Source organism: Ammospiza caudacuta, chromosome 14 (genome assembly GCF_027887145.1).
Source record: "Ammospiza caudacuta isolate bAmmCau1 chromosome 14, bAmmCau1.pri, whole genome shotgun sequence".
Lineage (NCBI taxonomy): Eukaryota > Metazoa > Chordata > Aves > Passeriformes > Passerellidae > Ammospiza > Ammospiza caudacuta.
This window is the reverse complement of record NC_080606.1, coordinates 11,309,313-11,330,643: the sequence shown is the minus strand read 5'-3', so window position 1 is coordinate 11,330,643 and position 21,331 is coordinate 11,309,313. Positions and strand designations below refer to the sequence as shown.

The 21,331-nt window shown below is 50.5% G+C and overlaps 2 protein-coding genes across 3 annotated transcripts; one reads left to right on the top strand and one right to left on the bottom strand.

Moving 5' to 3' along the window:
* The first annotated feature begins 115 nt into the window (after positions 1-115).
* Positions 116-8,873, top strand: UBE2A (ubiquitin conjugating enzyme E2 A). The gene is made up of 6 exons (XM_058813843.1): positions 116-415; positions 739-819; positions 929-954; positions 5,928-6,017; positions 6,979-7,067; positions 7,450-8,873. The coding sequence occupies exons 1-6, from the start codon at positions 372-374 to the stop codon at positions 7,576-7,578; spliced, it is 459 nt and encodes a 152-aa protein (XP_058669826.1). The 5' UTR covers positions 116-371; the 3' UTR covers positions 7,579-8,873.
* A 1,709-nt stretch (positions 8,874-10,582) lies between these two features.
* Positions 10,583-20,454, bottom strand: NKRF (NFKB repressing factor). 2 transcript variants are annotated; one of them, XM_058814128.1, is made up of 3 exons: positions 20,053-20,454; positions 15,462-15,583; positions 10,583-13,439 (listed from the first exon to the last, which is right to left on the bottom strand). In XM_058814128.1, exons 1-3 carry the CDS (start codon positions 20,253-20,255, stop codon positions 11,449-11,451), a joined length of 2,316 nt encoding a protein of 771 aa, XP_058670111.1. In that variant the 5' UTR covers positions 20,256-20,454; the 3' UTR covers positions 10,583-11,448. The 2 variants fall into 2 exon arrangements, with proteins under 2 accessions (XP_058670111.1, XP_058670112.1); XM_058814129.1 differs by having other exon boundaries at positions 19,759-20,239.
* Positions 20,455-21,331: the final 877 nt, after the last annotated feature.

The following is a 21,331-nucleotide window of genomic DNA, read 5'->3' as shown; positions in this document are numbered from 1 at the left end:
GAACTGTTTTGATCCCGCAGCGCCACCGCCCCTCCGTGACGCCACTGCTGACGTCACACCCCGCCCTCCCCCGCCGTTGGTGCCGCCCCCAGGCCCCGCCCCCCGCCGTGGTGGTAGAGGCTGGGCCGGGGGCTCAGCCACATCCGGCTCCGCCCCCCTCTCCCCGCGCCGTTGGTACATCCCGGGACCGTCGGGCTGCCGGCGCAGGAGTCGGTGCAGCCCAGGCTCCCCCCCCGCGCCCGCCGTAGTGGTAGAGGCCGCGATCGCTCCTGTCCGTCAGCGCCGCCGCCGCCTCAGTCGGAGCTCGAACCTCAGCCGCACCCGGCGCTCCCTCCGGCAGTGTATGCCTGAGCTATAACCCTCAGCCCGCCATGTCCACTCCGGCCCGTAGGCGCCTCATGCGGGACTTCAAGAGGTACCGAGGCCGTGGGCCGAGGGGAAAGGGGCGGGCGGGCGGGAGGAGGACGAAGGGCCGAGCGCTACCGGGGGAGGAGGGGGCAGCACAACATGGCGGCGGGGCAAGGCGCGCTCCGCTGATTGCGTAGCGCGGGCGGCGCTGCCTGCCGCGGGTTACGCCGTTTGCGCAGCGGCGGCTGCCGGGCCGGGTTACGCTGTTTGCGCGGTGCGGCGGCTCCTGGGCCGGGTTACGCCGTTTGCGCAGCGGCGGCTCCTGGGCCGGGTTACGCCGTTTGCGCAGCGCGGGGGCGCAGCCCCGCTCACCGTCCCTGTGCCCCGCAGGCTGCAGGAGGATCCCCCGGCCGGGGTGAGCGGGGCCCCCTCTGAGAACAACATCATGGTGTGGAACGCCGTCATCTTCGGGTGAGTCGGCGGGGAAGGGGGCGGCGGGCCGCGGGGGCCGCTCCGCCGCCGGGGGGTCGGAGCCGGGCTGCCAGCGGGGTAACGCTGTGCTTTGCTTTCCCTTCTCCAGGCCCGAGGGGACTCCTTTCGAGGACGGTAAGTGCGGCGTGCGGGGCTGTGTTTGGCTTTTCGGGGTGAATGCTGCGGTTTGACACGGCCGTGGTGTCACTGCCGTAGACTGCAACAGGTGTGAGCCTGGAGAGGGTGAAGGGGGGGACGTGGGTGCATGTTCACCTGACCACACACGTGTGTGCCTGGTTCTTGTAAATATTAGTTCTCTAATCCTACTCTCAGAAAGTGTTGTAGATTTAGATTGCTGTGTTGACTTAAAAAAAAACATACAATTAGCTTGTACAGTCTTGTATGTAGTCCCTATATCTATTATAAGTAATGTTAAGGGTCTCTAAACTTTTCTGTTGAACTTTGGATCATGTTTTTAGGGACATTCATGTTTGGGTAGCTATCAATAACTTGGCATAGAACTGTTGTCTTTTGTTTGAGTTCTGTATTCTTCTGATGCTGGAAGTGTTTTGTGAGCAAGTTCCAGTGTGAGTCAGCTGAAGTAGGAAATGGGCTGAATGACTGAGGAAGTTCAGAAGAGTGGCTTTTTCTTGTCATTTATTTTTGCTGTGCTACAATTGGTATCAATCAGGACTTAGGATTGAAAAGACTTTTTACGTTTAAAAGCTGACTGAATAGGTCCTGGTGACATACCTGTAGTTTCCCTCTGGCCTTACTGACTTTGAAAGGTTTACTGATGCTGTGTGAGTACTTCAGCATCTTGTGAAAACCTGTTAGACATGAAATACTGTCTAACTGAAATCAGTGATGCATTTTTGAAGGTACTTTCAGTGTAGGCTATAATTAATCTTAGATCTCCATGACTCATGACAAAAGCATAGGAAAAATTCCTTAACTCTTATGTTGTTCTTGGCTAACTCCCTTGTCTTTGTTTATCCGTGGAGGTAGCACCTGTGGATGTGCCTCTGAATTGCAGACTGTATTTCTCTGTGAACATTTTGAAGACCTCAAATATTTCAGGCCTAAGAAAACTCTGAAGACTCACTTCTTTTTAATGTAATTCTTTTTAATTTCCTTAGTTAAGAAATTTGCTGGAGTAGCTGCTTCAGCAGGCTGATGTTTAGAACTTGGACTTAAAGCATTGCATAATAGAGCAGCTAGACTAAATGTGTTTTGCTGTCTCATGTGGTAACCCTTAAAGAAGGGCTCACTGAAACTTCTGTGGGGGTTGCTGGAGCTGCTTTAGGCTCTTGGAGCAGTGCTGCTGATAGAGTGATTCACTGTTTGGAGCAGAGAGCTGTCTCCTTGCAGTGTGCTGAATGCAGGTTCCTGCCATGCTCAGGCTCTTCCAGCTCAGCATGTGGTTAACAGATGCTCCAAGGGCTTTTTTTCCATATATTTCCATTTAGTTGCAGAAGGTTGAGGACTGCTTTTGAGAGCCCTGACATATTGATTTCCTCTGTGCTTCCTGAGGCAGCAGTGAGTCTTTATCTTGGATGCTGAGGACGTGTTGCACTCGCAGCAGTCTGAGGTTCTGACAGATGCTTGGGGCTGCTGCTGCTGTCCTGCAGCTTGGGCTGATGTCCTGCTGTGCCCCAAGGTGTGATGGATTGCTCTTTCCTTAGCACAGGCTGTGTTTTCCCACTGTGTGCTCAGGAAAACAGATGTGGCTTATGCAGCAGGATATCTGCTTATCTCCTCCCCCTGGATGGATCTTACTTTCCTAGATAACAAAGCACTAAGTGGAGCCTGGAGATAGGGCTTGCTGGTGCCTCAGCTGTGCTTTCCCACTCAGGGGGTGAAGCAGCACAGTTCAGATCAAGGCAGTGCAGTCCAGATGCAGTTCAGCTTTATACAGGTAAGAGTAAGGAAATTTTAGTTTTACAGCATGTTAGTTTGGACTGGCTTTGCAGCTGCACAGCCCTTGTCACTCAAAGATACACTGAAACTCTGTAAGTCTTTGCAGGTCAGTGTTCTTTTTCATTTTTAGGCTCTTTCACTCTGTGGTGATACTGTAAAATTTCAGATAGCTTAGTTCTTGTAAAAGTAGCCTGTGAAATTTAGGGGGTTTGTTATTCTAGAGGTATAATGATGCTGACATTGTGAGAGTTACTGTTCTTTATCCTCCTTCTGGTGAGGCCCTTCTCTGCCTGCAGCTTCTGAGGTGATGTAGGTTGTCTGGGCTGCAAACCTGAAGTTGAAGCACATTTGTTTACTTGCTGTGCAGCATTCTGCAGCTGATATCCCTCCTTCTCCACCCCCAGACTTGGAGGGTGTTTTCACAACTCAGTGTGCAGCCTGCCTCAGCTTAGGAGCAGCCACTAATTTAGACCAGCAGCACAACTCCCATCTTCTGGTTCAAGAGGATTCGATTGCAGGTGTCTGCAGTGGGACCCTGGGGATATTTATCCTCCCTCCACCATATTTCTAAGAATCTTTGTGTTTGGCATCTGAAGTGGCATCTGAATGCTGGCACAGCCATGGAAGCCAGGCTGTCCCAGTGCTGTTCCTCTGAGGCTGGATGATGATGCTGTGGTTAGTGAGGATTCCTGGCTCAGAGAGATTTAAGCAGCTCAGCCATTGTACCCTGCCTTGCTGGGATTGTGCAGGAGGCTGAGCAGAGAACACGAGGCATTTGTCTTCTGTGTGGTTTATGCCTTGCTCATGGAATGTGGGTCCTGTATCCTCATGCAGGAGTGACAGAGCCTGTCCCTGCTCTTAGGGCAGTGGAATGGAGGGGTTGCAGTGAGGGGCCCTGCAGGGACATGGGCTCTGCTCTCTGGAGTAGCTGGGGCTGGGCACAGCCTGGGCAGAAACCTCTCCTGGCTGTGTCAGGGTCTCAAATCCTGAGGCAGGAGTGATCAACAGGGTAAGTACAGGGCAGAAAAGAGAATGTTTGCCTAAGATTAGTGGTGATCCCAAAATCAATAATGACAGAAAATATGATAATTCATGGTTTTAAAATGTCTGTCTAGGGTAAGTTGTGAGAAATACCAATTGAAAGCATTAAAATTAGTGACAGAAGGGGCTGAACCCTGAAGGCCTCAGCACTGTGTTGTGATACCATTGTGGGCTTTCAGTGTGGGTGACCCTTGGACTCTGGTGCATCACGTCTCTGGATTTGCCCTTTAGTAAAGCTCAGTAGTGAGGGTTTGCATACTGTGGAGCATTTCCAAAGAGCCATTGCCACTCTGGGCCCTGCCTTGGAAATCTCAGCAGGTAGATAGATATTCCAGCTGGGTGTTGCTGCAGGTGAGCTCAGATCTGTGTTAAAGTGTCACTGTCCTGTCTCTGTGGGACAATAGCTTCCCTTTCTTTCAGTGGTTTTAAATAGATTCTGAGACCAAACTGCTCCTGTTGCTGTCGAGCCTGTGTGGTGGTTTGTGCTTGGTTTTCAGCCTACTGCTTGCTTAGTCACTCCTCCCTCAGGGGGAGGCTCCTGAGAACCAAACTGGGGCAGGGAGAGCTGAGAATATCTTGAGTCAAATCTCTAAGCATTTGGTTCTAAGGGGCTGATGTTTGCAGCTGGCAGAAGTTGTTCCTAATTCCTGTGTTTCACGCTGATCTCAGACCTGGCTCTGTGCCACTGGACTAAGCTGGAGTCTACTTGAAAACCCCACTGCAGACTTCCAGTAATTTGAGCAATCCTAACTCTGCTGTTCTGGCTCGTTTGTTTCACAGTGAGATAGCATAGTGTTGGCTCTCTGCTGTTACATTGTTAGGCTGCTAATAAAAAAACCAAACATGCATAAACTTATTTTTAGGGTGTTGAGACTTCCCACTGCTGTAGAGAAAGTGCTAAAGCATCTGTGCTGTGTCTTCATTTGCAAACTGGAACGTCAAAGCAATGACCTTCATTTCTTGCAACTCAGTGTTACAGTTTATCTCCTTATAAAGAAAGGAGTCCCTGGGAAATCTTGCAGGTCGTTGCTGATCTGGAAAAAAAAAAAAAAAAAACCAAAAATCTGTTCTCTGGCTTACCAGTTACTGGCACGTGTTTGCTAGCCAAAGGAATAACTTCATTCTATTGGGGCTGGAAAACTCCCTCACAACAGGAAACACCGAGGGACACTGAGCGTGGGGGGATGTGGGGAACCTGACTCATCCATCACTGATACATAAAGATGCCCTTTCAAAAAAGGCAACATGCCCCAGCAGCAGCTTGTTCTGGCTTTAGTGTCAGGTGCAGCCCTTCTGCAGGAGGGCTGTGTGTTTGTGTGGAGCTGCTCCAGCTCTGGGCACACCAGGGAGCGTGGCTGGGAGCAGCTCCCGAGGTCTGCAGTGGAGCAGGGAGAGTTCCTTGGTTCCAGAGCTGAATCAGGACTAGGCCTTGATCCCCTGAACCCATATGTGCAGCTTACTTGACAGACTTCTTATTCTCAGATTGTCATAGCCTGAGGAGAAGGGCTAAAATAACTTAGGTTGGTGCAGGCTGTTAAAATGATTGGATTGAGACTCCGCTGCAGTTTCTGTTTCTGCTTAATCAGCCTCTCACTAAGGATGACCAGTTAGCGTGAAGTAAATGCTCAGGTTTATATTTGTAAGTTTGATTTGGATATGCTGCATTCAATACTACTTTTCTGCAGGACCTGATTACCTTACATTTGTTGAGGAATATGCCTTTTTTTAATTTAGAGGAAATAAATGACAAGGTCCTTGCTATGACAGCATATTCCCTAGATAGGACTCACCCAATGACGTTATGTACACAGATGGTTCTACACCCACTGCTGTTGTTTGTACAGTGTACTGGGATTAGGCTCTCTGGAAGAAAACCCCAAGGGCAGATTTATTTCCCCACATAAACCTTTTGACTGGCTTAATAAAAGTCAGTCCCAGGAAGTACTCTTGTACCAGTACTGTTTGGGACTGGGGTGTTAATGATTAACTCCATGAGAGTGAAGGAATTGCACAATGTGTGTTCCATGTCCATCATGCCTGTGTGAGCACAGTAGTGTCAGTGTGTATTGTGGGGGAACTGCTACTTACTCATCCCTTGTGTAAATTCATGCTGAATAAAGCTTGCTTTATCTCTCTTTCAACTCCAGGAACTTTCAAACTTACAATAGAATTCACAGAAGAATACCCAAATAAGCCACCTACTGTCAGATTTGTCTCTAAAATGTTTCATCCAAATGGTAAGTACTTAGACAGTGCTTGGGTTTAGTTTTGCTGTTCTCTCGGAGGTTTGGTGGGGGGGAAGAGAGGGCTGGGATGTTTTTTGTTATAGCTTGCTGTACAAAAGGTTTATTTATTATAAAAGTTTCCACTAATGAGGCAGCACAATTCCAGTGGTTGTGTAGTTTTGGTGAGGATGGATATGTGAGCAGTGCTCAGGCTTGAAAAGAAAGGGGCAATAAAAGGAGCCTCTTACCTTTCAGGTGTTACAGCACAGTACTGGTGAGACACTCAACTGCCTGTTAAGCCTTACAGAAGAATGTTTTGTACTTAAATTGCAGTGCTTTGGACTTCTGTCTGTATGTTTGTAGACATAGCGTAGTGGCACCAGTGAATGCAGCTGTCATCTGTCACTTCCCCTAAATGCCTGTAAGAATGATACACCGTGAAATGTAGTGTTAGGGTCCAGCTATAGCCAGTGACAGTAAGATTGTTTAATTAATCCCCTTCCTTGGTAGCTAAAGGCTGGAGAGCTATTCCTTGCTTTCTGCAGAAATACCAGAAACCTTCTACCATGGCAAGTGTGGGTACAGTGCAGGGAGGGAAGGTTCTCATGTAGCTGCTGTGAATAAGGTGACTGGACTCTGTTGCAGAGACTTCATGGGGAGACCTTGAGTGTGAACAACTGTTTGTGGGTGTTCTTTGTTTGGTTCACTTCTGGGCAGCTGAATTTTTTTTTTTGCCTTAAAATCTGTTCATGATTTTCCACAGCGGCAATGACACAGAGAAGTTTGTGAGAGAATAACCAGGAGTTGAGTTTAAGTTGGTGAGGAGCTTCAGTGCTTCCTACCTAGAGGCCTCTTTGCAGTATGGGCTGTTGCACTGTGTCTGTACATAGGTTTTCAGGAGTGGGCAGTACTAGGGAGAAAAGCCAGTGGCTGTACAAGTTGTGGTTTAAGCTGTTTTTTTGACCCTTTCCAGTCTATGCAGACGGTAGTATATGTCTGGATATCCTTCAGAATCGCTGGAGCCCCACCTATGATGTCTCCTCCATCTTAACATCCATACAGGTAAAAGAACTCTGCATGAAGAGGCAGAATTACATTAGGATGCTTTGACAAAAACAGCTCAGGAAACTTTTTCCCCCCTCTCCTAAGAGCCAGTATAGCAGCTACAATATTGGCAAAGTGTGAATCCCTCCCAGGTGTAAGCTGGCCAGGCAGTGACCCAGGTGGTCACTGCAGGGCCCCCAGCAATGCTTGGCTGTCACAGCAAGTCACCTGCACTGTGCAGGGGTGACACTGGTGGCCAGAGCCTCCAGAGCCTTCCAGCTGCAGGGATGCAGTGCTGCACCTGGACTAACAGCCCTGCTCTGACCAGCGTGGGCAGTTCAGAGGGTGTGTTGGGGAGCTGTACTGGGCAGTGCCTCAGGATGTTTTTCTCTTTGCACAGTCCCTATTGGATGAGCCCAATCCGAACAGCCCAGCAAACAGCCAGGCAGCTCAGCTATACCAAGAGAATAAGCGGGAATATGAAAAACGGGTTTCTGCAATAGTAGAACAGAGCTGGCGTGACTGTTGACCCAGGATGATGCAAATGAACACTCTGTTGATGAGGAAAATAAACAAAGTGTCCGAGTCATCTTTTTCCTCCTAGCATTTACTTTGCAAGCAAAATAGCTGTTGTGCTGTTGCCACCCTCCCTTGCTGAAGCTTCTTCTCCTTGGACATCAGAACGCGCCCACTTTGAAGTCAAACGTTCTGTACTTGGGTTACTTGCAAAAGAGTTACTGATGCTGAATTCATTTTCTGTGGTCCCTCTCCAGTCTTAGGGCAGTATTGTGCATTTCTGTAGTGTACACTAAGCTTTTAATTGTAATTGTGTTATACACAGTGATGCTTATGTGTAGCTTGATAAAAGGGATGTTTATATACATACACATTTTTTTAACTGATATTAACTAAAGTGCTGATGTGTCCGGGCTGGTCACTCACCTCTACTATTGGTTTAGACCCCACTGCGTTTCTAAGTACTGGGTGAAGAAATCATTTTTTGTTTCCCTTTTGTATTGGTTTATCAACTCCTTTACTCATGTTAAAAAAATCAACACTTTGATTGATTCCAATTCAAAGATTTAGTAAGCCCCTCGAATGCTTGTTACTTCTGCACTTCACATGCAAGATTTATGTACAGATCTACATAAATCACTACGGCTGTGGTACTTGGATCTTTGCTGAGGGTGAGAAACAAGCCCTTTTTTTTATTATTACTATTTTAAAGGACATGCCTACAGAAACTGTCAGTAGGTTTCTATAGTCCTGTCACCAAGGCATTACTGGACAAAACCAGGCAGAGCTGTGGTACTCAGCAAAAGGCTTCCACATTAAGGAAGAGATAAAACCTGACCTGTTCTAGCAATGGAATTGCTCTCCTTCGGTGTCTTTCTCCTGCCCCTTATCTTTAGCTGAGAAAGATAAGTTGTTTGGGATCTAACTTTGTTTTGTGGGAAGTTTGAATTAAGTCCAGGGTAGGCACTCGAGTCTCTGCAGTTTCTGCTCTTCGTAGATGACGGCGTGGTTTGTGTGAGCTACTGCTGCATGCTTGAGTTCGTTCCCTTCAGTTTTATGGAAGTATTTTTTCAATTCTGAAAAAAACATTTGTAAGTCCAGTCACTTTTTTTGTAAGGCAAGTTTGTACCTTTGGATACAGAACCTTAAGCAGCAGTGTGGGATGGAACCTGCAATTGTGTTGTCCACTGTTCCAGTGTCTTTTGTGTGCACATTGGTCTGTTAGTTGAAAAGTATAACTTTGCACAAGTAACCCATGTAAGAAACTGTACATTTTTCAAAAGTTGTAAATAAAGTGTAACCTTAGTGCTTATTGTATAAATAGGCAAGAAGTGTATAACTGTGCTTATTTAACTGGGCTGCCAGCAGCTGGTGTGGGGGGAAGCTCCAGCACTGTGATATTTCCTCCTGTGGGCAGAGGCGTGCCTGGGGTAGTGCAGGGGAGGGGCAGTGAGGGGGAGACAGGGCTGGCTCGGTTATTACAGGAATTGAATTTCCTTTCCTCCTGTCTTAGCAGGTGGAGAACAACATTTATGATGAGTGGCAGATAACAAGAGCTGGTTTCTGTACAAGTAGCTGGGCTGTTCAAAAAAATTAATCCAGATCTGTGCCTGCAGTGACAGTTTGTACCCTGGAACAGCCTTGTGCCTTACCTGGAGCAGCTGTAAAGCCACAACCCCTTCTGAAGGAACCAAGTCCCTCTAAGGCCACAGAGGCCCCTGCAGCATTCCCACCATTCTTGTGTTTGTTTCACTAGTTTAAAAAAAAAACCCAAAACAACAGAGTGGACTCGTACTGCAGCCAGAAATGAGTGGCACAGAGCTGCCAAAGAAAATCAATCAGGCCAGGCCTTTATCCACAGGCTCCACCCTGGCCCCGTGGTGCCTCTCCTCAAGGCTGAGGCTCTGCAGCCCCCGGGCACAGCGACACTGCCGAGCCCCCAGTGTGGCACAGGGGTCACAGCCAGGACAGGACAGGAACATCCTGCACAGCCTGCCTGGGCAGCTGCCCCTGCTGAGCTACCCTGACTACAGTGAGGCCCCAGCTCTCCCAAAGGAGGCATTTTGCATCATGAATAGCAGTGGAACTCTCACTGCCTTCCTTGGCAGCACCAAGCTCCAAGCACCTGGTGCAGACCCAAGCTAGGGAGGAGGAGCTTCACTTCTTTCCCTAGAAAGTACCAGGCTTCTTCCACTCCTACAGCACCATCTGCTACAGTCCAGTGTTCATGAGAGCAGAATTCAGACACAGGGAGAAGAAATGCACAAAAACCAACCACAAACAAAAGGGGGAAAAAAAAAAACTACTTTCAGAATTTACTGCCATATTATTTTTTCACAGCAGCAGGAAGTTGTTACCCAGCAGAGCAACCAGGCAGACTCTTGCTCTCTGCTTCCTGAGTCTCACCTGCCAGGGCAGTCTCTCCTCTTCCTCATCACACTGCAGGGATGAAAATCCCTCTAACTGCTCAGCACCAGGACATTCAGAGGTTAGACATCCTCACCTCAGCCCTGAGAGCATTTAAAAACAAAATGGAACAAGAGGTGGGAAAAAAAGTAGAAGAAGGTGTCATGATTTGGAGAGGCAAATATAAGCAGCAGAAAACACCAGGTGATGGCTGAGACACGGCAACAGGAGACCTGACAGAACCACTGCACTAGGGCTGGCTTAGCGAAGCATCTGCAGACCCCACTGCTGACAGAATGAGCAGCATCTCTAGGCACACCTCACTCCTGGCTCTTCCAAGGCCAGCTGCTCTCCTTTAACCTTCCTAAGCATGAAGGGAGAGTTCTCCGAGGCTCACAGAGCAGTGTCCTGTAACCCTGCCAGCAGGCAGTGCAGATGGAGGTCAGAGGCTGCTCCCCATAAAAGAAGGGAGTGCTCTGCCCTCACAGTGACATAAGCCAGTCCTGGAGAGCTTCCACACTCACACGTGGTCAGAGCAAGGCCAGAAGTTTCCTGGGGAATCCCCCTCACCAGACACAAGCACAGGTACAGGGATGGAGCAGAGAAATAACCAGGCACACATTCAGTTTTGTTCAGGATTAAAGAGCTGATATTCCAAGTAAAAAAATAAGTTATATAACAGTCCCCACAAGCTACATGAGCATCTTTGAGCGTGGGCTCTGCATTTACCTCCGGTTTTTATATTTCACACTTCACCATGGTATCTGCACATGTCAACCGTTCTCCAAGGTAGGAACGCTGGAATTCTCTCAGTCCCATTCGCTGGCAGTGAAGGCGCTGTCAGTGACTCTCAGAATGGGAGACTCAAGGTAGAAATCTATGAATAAAACTACCACTAAACTGGTTAAGGTTTACATACTGTACATAAACACAGCAGAGACAAGACCTTGATATATGTATTTCTCAAGAATAATCAGTTTGCACACTTTTTTAATACAAAGTGTGACAAAACCTTTTTTTTCCAGAAATAAAACTTTATTTTTGTTGTAATTAATACCAATTTTACATACAAGTTTATGCCCCCAGACTGCATTTCCTTTGCTTTTTAAATTTTTTTTTAAAAAGGTTTTTTTTTTCTCCTTCCTTGCTCAAGAAGAGCAAGGGACCTATAATTTTAAATTATGTCAAATTCCTTTGTGTTGGACATGTGTGTTTGCTATTACAAAACTAGTAAAATGTGAAGGAACAAGTAATATCAAAGACACATACAGGAACAGCACTACTGCTTTTGGGTTGTGCTAATGCGCTCGAACAGAATTTGGTCGGTTCTAAACACCTAACAACATTTCAGAAATTATATTGCCAAAGTAAAAGACTTTAATGTCATTATTTTATTACCCACAAGAAAAATGCAGCATCTCTTTCTTTAGTCGAGTGTCCATGAAACTCAGTCTCTGTTCAAAGGGGACACCTCACCTCAGTTTGCTTGGGGCATGATAAGCTCGTAATGCCCAACCTGGCCCTCCTGCTTCAGCTGGTCTAACAGATCCTCCTTGCGCCGCTTCCTGCTCACCACCAAGTATCTGTTGGGTCCCTGCCCATGGGATTTACTTTTAAGACCGTATTTTTGGGCAATCTGATGTATCTGCTTCCGCTCATCCATGGTCAGTTCTCTAGAGAAAGTCAAGTCAATGTGACTGTCTGAACGTGCATAGTTTCGAATTATCTCTTCAATATCTCTCTTAGCTATTCTGTTCACCCTTTCCACATCAAGCCCAAGTCCTTCCCTTTTGAACTGCTCCTTTACTGAAATAGGCTCCCTAATCCCTTCACCATCCTTCCCTAGGCCACCACCTGTCCAGCCCATCTTTCTTAAAATTTGGTTCCCAATGTTGTCTTCTTTGATCTTCTGTTTGAAAGCCTCTTCTGCTGATCGACCTCGAATCTCATTTCTGGAGATGACGTCTTCAACGGTGCCTTTCTTCAGGTTATTAACAACAGTTGGCTGAGTCTTTTTGAGGATTTTCACGGCTTCCTCTGCTGCCTCATGCTTGACAGATTTCTTCACTCCGACTGCTTCTGCAATGAATTCATCTTCAAGCATCACCTTGCACTTCCATCGCATGCCTGTCATCCTCTCAAAGACGTACTCCACCGTCATCTTGTTGAACTGGGCGGTGTCGTTGAGCGTGCACACCGGGTTAGTGGAGTTCTCGTAGATCACCAGGTCCTTCAGGTCCTTCTTCCTCCCAGAGCCCCGTGATGAGCAGCCCACTTTCTGCACCTGGGTCACTTTGAGGGATGCTATATTTGACTGCATCTTCTGCAGGATTTTCAGTGCCTCCTCAGCTGCTGCATGCTTGCTGGTCTTTTTTGTGCCAAATCCCTCGGCCAGGCAGTGATCTTGGAGATACACCTGACAACGCCACGAGCGGTTGGGCATTAATTCATACTTATATTCAACAGACATTTTGTTATATGAGGCAGAATTGTTAAGTATTCCTATTGCATCGCTGGCATTCTCTGTGAGGACAAAACTAGTCCAATCTTTGTTGGCATTTGCGGAACCCTTCATGGATTCAGTACCGGGCTGCATGGGGACACAGTCCCTGTTGGCAACTACGAACTCCTCGTGAGGTTTGAGAGCGGGAGGGAAATCTGGGCGACACACACCTGCCTCACACACCACCAGGTCCTCGTGGTAGGTGTGCTTGAACTTGCGCTGAACGACTCGAACTTCCACGGATTTCTTCAGCAGCTTCACTGCCTGCTCCGCGGCTCGGTCCCGGGAGCCGTTCTTGCTGCCCGCGTAGCCGGTGGCCAGGTACACGTTCTGACACCGCACCTCGCAAGCGAAGCCGTCTGTCAGGAGCTTCTTGCTCTTGGGCAAGTCAGCAGGGGCAATCTCTTTCAGAGGAACATAAATATATTCAGGGTTTGTCTTGCATGCCTGAATTGAACGCGTCAAAAGATACGTGAAGTTAATTTTATCCGTCCCAGTGTTTGCATCTGGATTAGTAAGGTTTTTCCAGACAGCTGCTGACAGTTTCTCCATAAAGCTCTGCTTCAGCATTATTGCTGATGGAGGGAAAGTCTCTGATGCAGGCGGGGCAGTTGAAGGGGAAACAGAAACCTGCACAGCATTGCTTGTGGTAGAGTCTACACTATTCACAGCCTTCTTGGCTGCTGCTGCTGCTGGGCCTGTAAAGCCAAGCCCAGCTGAGCTGGAGAGCTGGGGATTCGCCTCTCGTGCATTCACAAAAGAATTTGTACAGTTTTCAGCTGGCTGTGCCATGCTGTTTGTATTTGCCTCCTGGTTCACCTCCTGCCTTTGGTTATCCATTGAATTGTCCTTCTTGCCATCCTTCTCAGCGCTGGTGACAAAATGTATGGGCTCAAAGCGAGGTCGCACTCGGAACTTGGGCACCACCTTTTTCGGTGGCTCAGGAGTCGCCTCTGGCTCTGGACCTATGAGATGGAAGAATATTACACAGTTACCAATATGTGCTATGACAGGGAGACTGTTTTCAGAAAGTGATCTGCAAGAGGAGCCTGCAGGCTCTGAACACAGGACTTGCATTCCATAGCCAAAACCCAAAAGGTTTCCTTCCAAAAGACATTCACAATTCATCAAAGATAACCAGTCATTCTTGTGCAGGTCACTACAGTGGTATTTCCACTTTCACAGCTACCACACAAAAATCTCTACATATTTGGTCAGATGACACTGCCTTCCAGCATTGCCCACTGACCCATCTGGTCATTTATGAAGTGAATCCCTTCAAATCTACTAAAATAAGTAAAACTTTGGTAGGCAAGACAGAACACCACAGCAGGACTAGAACCTGAGCTCTGACTCTGCTGCAGGGTTGCAGGATGATGTCAGATAAACTACTTTATCATCCTGTCTCCTCATCTGAGGTAGAACACAGTGGTACCAAACCCTCCTTTCCAAAACACACGGGGCTGTTACTGACTTAATAGGAGCACATTTTCTCTCAGTGTAATTGCTTTGGCTAAAGGGCAGCAAACATGAAGAAAACTGCCTGAGCCTCAAGGGACAGCTGCAAGAATTGAGGGCCCCATTACTGACTGACCTCTTGTTTCTGCACCAGAAGAAATGCAAATGAGACAGACTCTCCTGGCGTGCACAGCTACTGCAGAGGGGGAGAATCAAATAGCTGACAAGCAAATATGTTACATCTAAGAGATGGTTATCCAGGGCTTCTCCTGTGGAAGATTCAGCACCCACATGCTGACGTGGTCCATGTGTGTAATTTCATCAGAGGAGCAAAAAGCCAGCTCAGTGCTGGGAAGTGCTGCCTAGTCCAGTGAGAATGTGTTGGCCTTCTGTAGGTCAGGCTGTCTAGACACCAACCACCACAGCACAGGTATCACCACCCAGCTCACTGCAGTGAAAACAACACCTGCACACAGCACAAACAGCCCTTCCTCCCTACTGAAATCAGGTGACAAAGCTCTTACACATTCAATCCTTTTCATCATCAGTTTTGATGAATTATGGCAAGGTTTGCATTTCTTCCCTGTCTGTTTTTGATGGCTGCACTGCAGCAGCACCTAAAGGCTCTTGCCAGCAGAACAGCTCATTGTGCCGTCTGTGCAACAAGCCCTGGAGAACCCTCAGGGCTGCTGCCTGTGACAGACAAAAGACACAAGAACAGCATCTCCTCAGCTCTGCAGCTGGCCCATGGAAGCACAGAAAGACTCCTGACTGGCAAAGTAAGGGAAGTAACTTTGGCAGAGCTAGAAATTCTACCCAAGCCCAGAGGAGTCCTGTGCTGCCAGGCCATTTGTGCCTCCCACAGGCACTGCTGACTGACACAGGGGCCTGCACAGATCCCACCCTCTCCAGAGCTCTGAAGGTGCCACGGAGCAGCCAGCAGACGGAGCCACCGACCTGCCAGCACTCCCTGCCTGCTGCATGTCCTGCCCTGGAAAGGCTACAGCTGGAACACTGATCCCTGAGACCATGGACTGGGCTGACATATACAGCACTCTTTCAGGCCCAGCAGCAGTAAAAAAACCCCCCAAACCACACACTGTGCCTACTCCCCATCCCCTCAAAGCTCCAAGCAGGCTCTAACTCGAAAACAATGAGGTGAACATCACTATGTACATGTACAACCCTTCCTGGGGTCAGAACATCACACCTCACCACAGCACACAAAGGCACACAGGTATCTGATTCCAGACACCAGTCCTAGAAAACCAATTACCTGATAATTGAAATGAAAAATGGTATTTTCCTAAGCAAAGACAGAATGTGTGTGAATCATGCACATGGCAGAGGAGGGGGAGCTGCTCTGCAGTCCAGCAGAGCCCACCATGGGCACTTCCCTCCAGTTTGCTGTGCTGGCTGTCCCAGAGGCGGCCCTGTGGCACACTGGGTCCCCCTGCTCCCAGAGCTGCCCCCAGACAGGGACAGGGACAGGGACAGGGAAGGGTCAGTGGCACTGCAGGTGTACTCACTGTCCGATGGAGAGCGGTATCTCTTCAGCTTCTTGCTGGGCACCAGCTCGTAGCACCTCGTTTCCCCGATGTCGATGCCTTCAGCCATCTTGAGAACCTTCTCCATGACCTGCACTCCGTACCTGTGAGGGGCCAAGGGCAGGAAGGACCTCAGAGCCAGCCCCAGGGGCAGCACACAGGCACACACAAGCTTTTATTGTGTACAAGAACTAAAGCTGCCTGAGGCACAGCAGCTGTGCAAGGGAGATGCTCCTCTGCTCCTGCTGGAGCAGAGCACAGCACTGACCACTGTCCCCCTGCCACGGACACACAGCCACACACCAGCTCTGCACAAACCCACTTCTCATTAAGCCAGGCAGCCACCACACTGACAGTGTTCTAAACTGAAATTTAAATACATTATCTGACAAAATACAGAATTTGGCAGAGCTGCCAGGAGCACTACTGAACACTGGGGTGTGAGGGAGGAGCAGCAGCTTCAGTGAACCAAGCACAGGAGCTCAGAGTGGCACTGGAGTGGGGCAGCAGCCAGAGCCTGCACTTCACCAACACCACGACTGCCATGTCAGGTGACACAGGCACTGCTCAGCCTTCATCGACCACTCTTTAAAAAGCCAAACTAAATTCTGGCTGGGTGCTGTAACTGAAATGTTTTAGGTTCCTGAACCACGAGAGAGGTGAGATGCCTGTGACAAGCTCAGAGCAAACCCTGACCCTGCTGCAACACCCACAGCTCCACACAAGCAGGACATGCATGGCACAGCCCTGTCCCATCCCTCTAGGCCTTACACCCCCCACCAGCTCAGTGTTCCATCGCTCTGGGGATCTGTCACATCATTTCGAGCTGTTTGCATGGTGAGGCTGAACAGGAAAGAAACCCAAACCTTTCTCTCCAAGGAGAGCCCACAAACACAGCCTGACAGCAGCCTCTGACAGCTTCACACCATGGCTCAGAGAGGAGTAAGAGCAGTGCTGCACCTGTTCCATGGAATGCCCACCTTCCAAAGCCAGAAAGCATCTCTGGGCACTGCCCACAGACAGGAGCCCACAGCTGTCCCAACAGCCAGGGCTGCAGTGATTTATCTGCACCAGCTTCTAAATACTGCTCTTCCAAGGACTCTGGAAATCTACTCAAGCTCCACTCAAGAAAGGTTTGTTCTGCTCCTGATTTAAAGGACCAGGCAGAAATTAGATCCATATAAACTCCTGGGAGAACTCTTGAGCACAGAATACTGCAGTCCCTGCTTCACCAGCACAGCTCAGCCCTCAGTGGAGGCAGTGGAACCGGGAATGGGAAGAAAATTCCAGGAGGGATCAAAGGGAGATGAGATAGTGGTGATAACCTGCTGTGGGTTAGGATTTTTCCTTTTGTTTCTTTCTCTCATGGAATTTTGTCCCATCTGTTACTAAGAGAAAATAATGACCAGTACTTAAGAGAGACTAAAGAAATGACCAAGGTGGGGGAAGTATTCAGCTTGCTACTCCCATACCTGGGTTTTTTTTCTCTTTGGAAGGGCAAAGACACCATGAGATTCTGGCCAGGGGTGAGGGGCTGGGCTCAGCTCCTCTCACTCCCTCGCTGCCGGCACGGGAGGAGGACAGCCCAGCCCCGGCGTTTTCTGCACTGCCTGGGGCTTTTTTGCTACACTTTAACCCTGCACTCCGCGTCACCCAACCCCGAAGCTCCCGCTAGGGCTGCACAGTTTGTGTTACATTTTATTTTATTTTGTTTTGTTTTCTTTGCCCCCCGCGGGACCCATCGCCCCCCCCCGGCCGGGAGCCAGCAGCGCCCCTGCCGGCCGGGCCCGGAACTGCACCGAGGGCAGCGCGGCTGGGGCGGGCTCGGCTGCGGCAGCGGGACACGGGGACAGCGCGGACATGGGGGTGCGCAGAGACAGTCTGGGGTGCGCACACACATTCGGGATGGACACAGACAGTCTGGGGTGCGCACACACATTCGGGATGGACACAGACAGTCTGGGGTGCGCACACACATTCGGGATGGACACAGACAGTCTGGGGTGCGCGCACACATTCGGGATGGACACAGACAGTCTGGGGTGCGCACACACATTCGGGATGGACACAGACAGTCTGGGGTGCGCACACACATTCGGGATGGACACAGACAGTCTGAGGTGTGCAGAGACAGTCTGGGCTGTGCACACATATTCTGGGATGGACACACACATTCTGGGATGTACAGAGAGTCTGGGCTGTGCACACACAGATATTCGGGATGGACACAGACAGTCTGGGGTGTGCAGAGACAGTCTGGGGTGTGCACACGCACTGGGGATGGAGACACACATTCTGGGATGTGCACACACATTCTAGTAAAGAACTGCTGCTCCCTTCCCCATACCTCTGCCTGAAAGCCCTGCAATTTCAAAGTTATAATAGTTCAGAAGGACAGAGGTTGTATTTTCCATTCCAAGGGAGGTTCCTGCCTTCCTTCAAACCAGGACACACCCCCGTCCTCTCGCAGCCAAAGGGAGAGCAGTGGGAATCTGTTTCTCTCCCTGACTTACAGGGACAAGGTGACATTACCTGTGATGGGCAGTGTCCATTTCCAGCAGGGTGCAAGAGCAGTGTCAGATTTGACACCTGTCATCCTTCACAAAGGATGGAGACCTTTGGGGCTCATATTTCAGCTGAGGGTGGGGACGAGATCAGTCAGTCTCAACATGTGTTTGTCTCATCTGGCCAGAGGATTCCAGTGCCTCCAGTAGCTAACTGGAGTCTCCCTGCTGTGACTTTTACAGGTCACCCCTTGTCCTGATCCTGTAACTCTGGAGCACAATGCTTTCCTGCACCACTGCCCCCATTCTCAGCCACCTTTAACATATCTGGGAACAGGAGCACCTTCTCTCATCCACACCTAAACTAATGAAGCCTTTTATTTAACCCCTTCCTCACAGACCACGTGTTCTGAGCCTTCTGGATGCTCTCCCCATCACCTCCCAGCAGAACACTCAGTTTGATTTCACAGCAAAGCCTCTGATCTGTTCTTCCCAGAGCCACAGGCTGAGTTGGAAGGGTCCCACAAGGATTATCGAGTCCAAGTCTTGGGTGAATGACCCACACAGGGACTGAACCCACATCACTGTCATTATCAGCACCCTGCTCTAACCAGCTGAGCTGCTCTGACAAACAGCTGGCAAGAAACCAGCATTAGGAAAACAAAACAAAACAAAGCCCCAAACCAAACACCAGCCAACAAACCTAAGGGAAAACAACTAAAATCCCTCAAACTTTGAAGCTATTTACTTGATGAATCAACAACATCTCTTCCCAAACACCAAAGGCAATTCCAGGGAATGCTGCAGGTCCCTTCCTGCCCCAGGCAACTGTAAGTAAAGCTAGAATTGTTTTAACAGTACAGAATGTTCCCTGCAGTGCTCCAGCCAGGCACACCAGCTCTGGGGAAACATCTTCACTGATAATGGCTCCAGACTGCATCCTGCCCAAATCTCATCTCCCCTGAGAGCTGCAGGTGAAGGAGCTCATCACAGAAAGTATGTGCACTGACACGCTGAAACTGCAGCGGGTTTTGGGATTTGAAACCTTCCCACAGAGTTTCTCCCTTCTATTAGCAGCACCCTGTAGCTGATTATTGCACCATTCCCAAAAGCCCTGGCACAGAGAAGGTCCCCATTAAGACAACACACAAACACATTAAGACAGACCACTGTATGTGACTGTATATGAAGAATAAAAGTATATACTCAATTTTAACATATTGCTCAAGGTTTGGAATTTGAAACTGTTTAAAATCTATGTTAAATTTTGATGCTTGCAGGGCAGAAGAGTTTAGTACTTGACTCAGGAAAAAAAAAAAAGGAAACAGGCAGATGTGTATTTAAAGATACTGATTTTGCTCTGTAGAGATGACACAAAGTATTCCCCCACAAGGCTGCGGGATGGAACATTATTAAAAGTCCATCTCTGCGCCACAGTTTGCAGAAGTTGGTGGTTAAGCAACTGCTTCCGTCCAGCTGAAAACAAAACAATCTCATCATTAAAGGGTCTGTGAACGTGGGTGACGTTTGTGCAGATCTGCACAGCCTGGCTACGGCCGGGACGGCTGGATGAAAGGATTCCCCTTCCCTTCTCCACAAAAGGCTGAGCCTTCAGGGGACTGCACAGGCGGCTTTGTGCTCCCAGGGAAGCTCTCTGCTCATTTAAATGACACAGCACCGCAAGCTCAGCGAGTCCTGGGGGCGGGACATCAAGAACTACTTGCAAAACATCCATGAACTTTTCTAGCGGTTTGCTGCCCTCCACAAACACACACCGGCACACTCGAGCGAAGAAAACCGGCCAGGGACAGAAGCTCTCTTGCCTCAGCCCCTTCCCTCCCAGCTGTCCTGCGGCTCCTTTCTAAAGCGCATCTGGGGCCGAGGTTTGGCCCCCACGGGAGCCCGAGCCCGTTCTCCCGGCGGGGGCTCCGGTCCCGCTCCGCTTCACCGGCTCCTGCCCGCGGCACGGCCCGTCCTGCCGAGCGCCCCGAGCCCCGGTGTCCTGCGGGCACCCCGGCTGACAGTGAGCACCGAGAGCCCGCCCGAGCCCGGCGGGAGCCCCCGCTCACCTGCAGCCCATGAAGACGTGGTTGGTCCAGAGCACGGAGAGCGCCAGCAGCTGGTCGATGGCGCCGCCGGGGTACGCGGCGAGGTGGCGGAGGATGAAGCGGCGGCGCAGCGCCCATTGCCGGTCGGTCTCGTTGTACTGCCGCCACTGCTCCAGCGCCGGCTCGTTCTCCGCCTCCGGCTGCGGCTCTGCCGGGGGCGCCATGGCGGGCAAAGGCCGCGGGGCCCAACCCCGCCAGGGGCGCGCACCCGCCGGGCCCGGGCGCGAACGGCGGGACCAGGCCCCACGTGTGGACCAGGCCGCGGCTCGCTGCGGGCCGCCGGGAAGCGCCGGCCCGGCCCAGCCTCGGCTCCGCCGTCACCTGCCCCGGCCCGGCCCCGCTCGCTGGCGGCCCCGCCCCGCAGGTGCCGTCCCGGTGCCGTCCCGGTTCCGCTCCCGTCACTCGCGCGGGGCCGAACGGCGCGGCCCGGCCGGCGCCGAGTCACGTGGCCGCGCGTCACGATCGCGCGAGATGCCGCGAGAAAGAGCCGCCATGGCGGGGCCAGCGCGGCGGCCTCAGCGCCCCCTGGCGGCCGCTGCAGGGAGCGGGGCCCCACGGGCCTCACGGGCCCTACGGTGTCCGCCCGGTTCCCCCGGTGCCGCCCTCCCCGGGATCTGCCCCATCTGCCCCAGGCCTTGCCGAACAGCCGCGGCAGGGATCCGCCATCCCCACCGGGCTCCGGCCTCCCCGTGACCGCCGGGCTGTGCGGAGCGCCGGGCCCAGCGAGCGGCGCACACACACACAGAGACACACACAGACAGACACACATACACACAGAAACACACATGCACACTCATACCCACGCACAGCTGCTCACACCCTTGCACACTACTCACACTCGTGCACACCCGCACACAGACTCACTCACTCACTCACTCACTCACTCACTCACTCACTCACTCACTCACTCACTCACTCACTCACTCACTCACTCACTCACTCACTCCCCCCCCATCCTTTCCTCTGTTCCTCCCCCTGCAGGCCCTGCTCATTCAGCAGCCCCAGCTCGGGCCTGTCCCCACACCCTCAGCAGTGCAGCCCTGCCCAGCGTGTGCTGCACACCCCAGAGCAGCCAGAGACACAAACGGATGAGTTGTTAAAGTGCTGCTGCTCAGAGCAGCTGAAGAGAGGAGGAGGAAGAGGACAGGTCACGTGGATGTGTGTAACTGCATTATCTCAGATTGTAAAACTGCTCCCCAAAACTCAGCCCCCATTTTACACCTATCTGCTTGCTGCCTCA